This window comes from Chenopodium album, chromosome 1 (genome assembly GCF_948465745.1).
Source record: "Chenopodium album chromosome 1, dcCheAlbu1.1, whole genome shotgun sequence".
In the NCBI taxonomy this organism is placed as follows: domain Eukaryota; kingdom Viridiplantae; phylum Streptophyta; class Magnoliopsida; order Caryophyllales; family Amaranthaceae; genus Chenopodium; species Chenopodium album.
Window position 1 is genome coordinate 90,780,514 of NC_137834.1, and position 4,825 is coordinate 90,785,338.

The window sequence follows — 4,825 nt, forward strand, 5'->3', positions numbered from 1 at the left end:
GAACAAATTAGGTTATGGTGCAATTAATTTGTTAAGCAATACCTTAGTTCATCATCTTTCCACTATTCCACTATTGACATCTAAAGTTCTCCTCCAGCTTAAAAAAAACTAATAATATATAAAACTTCATACATTAAATTTATTTTTGTGATAAAAGTTAGATATACATAACTAGTTTCTACATAAAATTACATAATGCATATTTCAAGAGTACATTAGTATTGAAGAAAATCAGCTACCACCATTGTACAAGCTATATGGAATAACCCTCTCCCATTTAACCCATTCAATATGTGAATGGATTTTTACTATTTTCCCTAGCTTATTATAAGAGGATTAGAAATTTCAAATTTACACGATACTTTTTTTATATTTCGTAGCATCCATACCGCTAGTTATGAGAAAAAAAAAAATATTGTAAATCTGTAACTTATTGATCGAAAACTAATCATGTATTTTAGGTGTAATTTTTGGACAAAGAAAATATTTTACTCATCCCCTACAAATATGTGACTATGTGAGCAAAGAGATTGAAAAAAAAAGGAAAAAAAAAAAAGAGGATAAACAAAAAAACCTTATCTTTGAAATTCAGTACAAGAGGAAGAACTCCCAAATTGAAAGCAGAGCAGAGCTAAAGAAGCACCCAAAAATGTTGGCAAGCCACTCTCTCTCCTCAACCCCTTCATCTTCTGCTCTTACAATTCCCCCAAAATCTGCACTTCTTGCAAAATCTTCATTTCATGGCCTTCGTCTTCCCTCCATTAACCCATCTTCATCCCTCCGCCTCCGAGCACAGCCATCGCCGTCGTCTACGGTGGTTATGATGGCAAAGAGAGAGGAGGAATTGAAGGAGTTAAGGGCCAAATCCAATGAAGAACTCAATGAAGAGATTCTTCAGCTTAAAGGTGAACTCTTTATGCTCCGACTTCAACGGTCTGCTCGTGAGAATTTCAAGCCCAGTGATTTTGGTCGAATGCGCAAAAGGGTAACTTTTATTACTCCATTTTGTGTTGTTTCTTTTTATCTTTGTGATTTGGATTAATGGGTTGTTTTTAATTTGTGTTTAAGAATGATGGGAAATTTTGAAGTTTGTTGGGTTTTGATTAAGTGATTGGAATGGTGTTTTTATGAGTTAATTAGGTGAATGTTGATATGTTTTGTTTGATGCTTTCTTGTTGTTCTGTTTAATTGTCGCATTACTAGTTCAAATTATGCTAGAAGTAGATAGAAAGTTTGATACTAACATTGTGGTAATATCATAATACTGATAAAATTACTTAATTGCTATTGATAAACTTTGACTGTCTTGTCTTTTGTTCAATGGTTTAAAAATTAACATGAAGCCCTGGTCTTCTAGGCCAAGGGTTTTGCGAATCATATTTGAGATTGCAATGTTTGTTGGTAATTTGTAATGAAAATTGATAATATTCACATTTGTGACTTATACAGGTAACTGGTAAGCATAGGCTTAAGCACTTTTCTGAGTCTGAAATCCTTGTTGTATTAGTTCTGATATAGAATGGTAATCAGGAAAGGAAATTTTTGCACAATCATTCTTACACAATATGGTAGTATAGGTCTAAGGGCTAACCAAACAAGACGAGTGGTCGTATTGAGGTCTTAGTATTTGCATGATTGTCATGTCTGATTTAGTTGCTGGACTTTTGGGCTGCTAAGATGTCATTGGAATTTACTCGAAAGTGTTTTGGAGCTGTAAAACTACTGAGTTATGACTCTAAGACTGGTATGTCACCTAGTGGGGTCATGGCAATCTTTCCTCACTGTCTTGAAGATGATTTTATGGGTATTAATGCTGAAATTGAGTAAAAGGACTGCTTGCTGAAGATTGTGCATTATGTTCAGATTCAGTTCTGATGCATATGGATTTAGTGTGGCGCTGAAAACCTATTGTACTGTAATTCTGGTGTACTTATCATTTGAAGAATTAAAGATAGATTTATAGGTGTTAATTTGCTGGGAAAAAAACTTTAGTATTGGAGCCATTCACAGTTCACAACTTCACATATTAGTTTGTTACCCAGTCTCTCACTCTATTCTTGTAACTAGTTTCCTAATATCGTCCTGAGTGAAAATTTACTGAGTACATTGCTTTGCTGTTGTCGATATGAAGCATAACTTCTGCATTTAAAAATATATGTTCTTTCTACTGGAAAATAGTTTGTTGAACTTACATTGAACCGTGGCCTATATGTAATGTTAATTAATCATTTCTACAACACTAGGTTGCACGCATGCTTACCGTGAAGAGGGAACGGGAGATAGAGCAAGGAGTGGGTAAGAGGTTATCAAGGAAGCTTGACAAGGAGTGGAAGAGAAGCATTGTTGTGAGGCCACCTCCTTCACTGAAGAAGTTACAAGAGGAAAAGGCAGCTGCAGAGGCTGAGAAATCGTAATGAGCTTCCGTTCTGTTAGTAATGTATCGATACAGAGGAATGAAACTAGTTATTTATGGTAGGAGTTTGATTTCAGAATCTCAAGTCAACTTTTTATTCTGTATGAGATGATTCATGTGTAAATTTTGGTTCCCCCTTTCCTTCTATATGTGGCTATTTTTTAAAATTCAAAATATGAATTTCTGAGTTTAAAATGTGAACATCAAAATCGGTCTGCATACTTTTAGTTCATGTATTAATATCATATATGCATGCCATCACTATTGTGTCCCTTTTTGCACCATTTACTCAACACAATCATGCTCATGTCTTTGCAAATATGGATTTCTGAGTATAGCCATATGCTTTGCCAAAAGAAAAATAAAATAAAAGGTTATGAGTTATGACCATATGATTGTAAGTTTATCATACACACTATTGTGATTGTTGCATGCTATGCTTCCCATTGGAGATTACTCTTGCTGTCTTACAGCTGAGTATAACATTTTGTTGCTGATGTCCCTCTTATTTTTTTTGCACCGCCATCATAAATAGTCCAAGTAGAGAGTTCACACTGTTTCTGTCGTTCCTTTGCCTTGACCATGTACGCATAACATTATAGATTTGTGTCAAGTCCGTTTATATAAAAGTATGTGGCTACCTTTCACATTAAGAGGTTGTGTGACTGTATGTTGGGTGTGGTCCAAATTTTCTAGGCCCGTTATTTTGATGGTGTATTTGTTCATAATTTGGAAACTTACAGTCTTGCAGATACATGTATCATGGTTGATATTACTCCTCATTTCTTTAGATTTTTCTACAAGCTTGTATCATGCAAGTCACTAAAGACATCTATGTTACTCGGACTCTTTCATTTACCTCACGTGTCCGTGTCGACACGACACGACACTTGTCGGATACCGACACCGACACTTGGACACTTCATTTTTAACTAAAATCACAATTTTTTTTCAAGAAAATGAGCGAGTCCGATGCTTGGACACCCGTGTCTAATTTGACACTTCTTCCGAGTCCAAGTAACATAGACTAAAGTGATCTAGAGGATTCTTGACATTTGAAGTAACTAGAAATATGGTTCGTGAATATTCAATAATATCATGGATACAAGAATGATAAGGAATTTCTGAAATCTTTCGGCCATTTCTTCAAAATTCTATCTACAACTATAAATATAGGTCATATGCATTTAAGGGTTCTTATACTCTCCTATTTTCATATAATAGATTAATAGATTAACTCCTATATGACACAAAATTTTATAACGAATTATAATGTTAATTCAAAGTTTATCAAAAATATATATATATATATATATATATATATATATATATATATATATATATATATATATATATATATATATATATATATATATATATATATATATATATATATATTTACATCCTTAAATGATTTTTTTATTTTTTTTTTTTAAAAAAAACAAATTTTAGATGGAATTTTTTTTTTTAATGAGGAGTTGACATGTGCTATTTTTATTCAACTTTAGTATATAGTTATAAGTTATAGATAGATAGATTTTGGTGCTTGTTGTTCATCAATTTTTTTTATAATTTTTTCTCAGTTTAAATCTCTATTTATCTTATCTTATTATTTTCTTATTTTTTCAATCTCTAAATCTTTAATTTGAACCATTACGACTAGATATAATAGCAAAAAAAAAAAAAAAAAAAAAAAAATAGCAAAAAAAATAACTAAAAAAAGATATGAGATTGTTAACATGAAAACTCTAGGAATACAATTGAATACAATAATATTGTTGGATTATATAAGTCGGGTTTTTTATATCCGTTGCAATCTACCTTGAACTATAATAAGTGAATCAAAGACAGATTTCTCTAATTGGTATTATTAATTTATAATTACCTTAAATTTATGTAAAAAACAAAAAAAAAAGTTTTTAGATATTAAAATATTACAAGAAATATACAAAATGAAATATAAAAAAAAATCGTGCATCATATGAAATAGTTTGTACTAACCTAATGTATCCTTCCCGCTATTCGTATTTGCTTACGATTTTCCTTTTACTCAACAATATAAGCCACAAATAGTTCAAGAAACGAGATATTTTGTTCCATGCATCCAAAAAGTATGATATATATGTGATAATCGATTTTAGATGATAGGGGTAAAAGTGTAGAATTGTAGAACGTTACTACCAATTCTACTTAGGGACAAAGTATGGTAACATGGTTTCAAACATGGCGAGTTATGATCATATAATTATATACCTAATTATCTTTGTAAAAAATATCTTGCAACTACTTCATCAAATTACTGTCTTTAGCATCCAATGTTAATACCTATAAAACTATATTATTATTCATCATAATTTTCAATGTTAGTACCTACTTCCAAAGTCTATTATGTAGATATTTGCATAATTTGCT

General features: G+C 31.4%; 1 protein-coding gene across 1 annotated transcript; it reads left to right on the forward strand.

The window, feature by feature from the left end:
- The first annotated feature begins 531 nt into the window (after positions 1-531).
- LOC145563069 (large ribosomal subunit protein uL29c-like) lies at positions 532-2,558 on the forward strand. The gene is made up of 2 exons (XM_081623480.1): positions 532-985; positions 2,244-2,558. The coding sequence occupies exons 1-2, from the start codon at positions 650-652 to the stop codon at positions 2,412-2,414; spliced, it is 507 nt and encodes a 168-aa protein (XP_081479606.1). The 5' UTR covers positions 532-649; the 3' UTR covers positions 2,415-2,558.
- Positions 2,559-4,825: the final 2,267 nt, after the last annotated feature.

Coding starts and splice junctions, on each gene's coding strand:
- LOC145563069 (XM_081623480.1), top strand. CDS start 650: ATGTTGGCAAGCCACTCTCTCTCCTCAACCCCTTCATCTTCTGCTCTT. Junction 986..2,243: donor TTGGTCGAATGCGCAAAAGG/GTAACTTTTATT, acceptor CTACAACACTAG/GTTGCACGCATGCTTACCGT.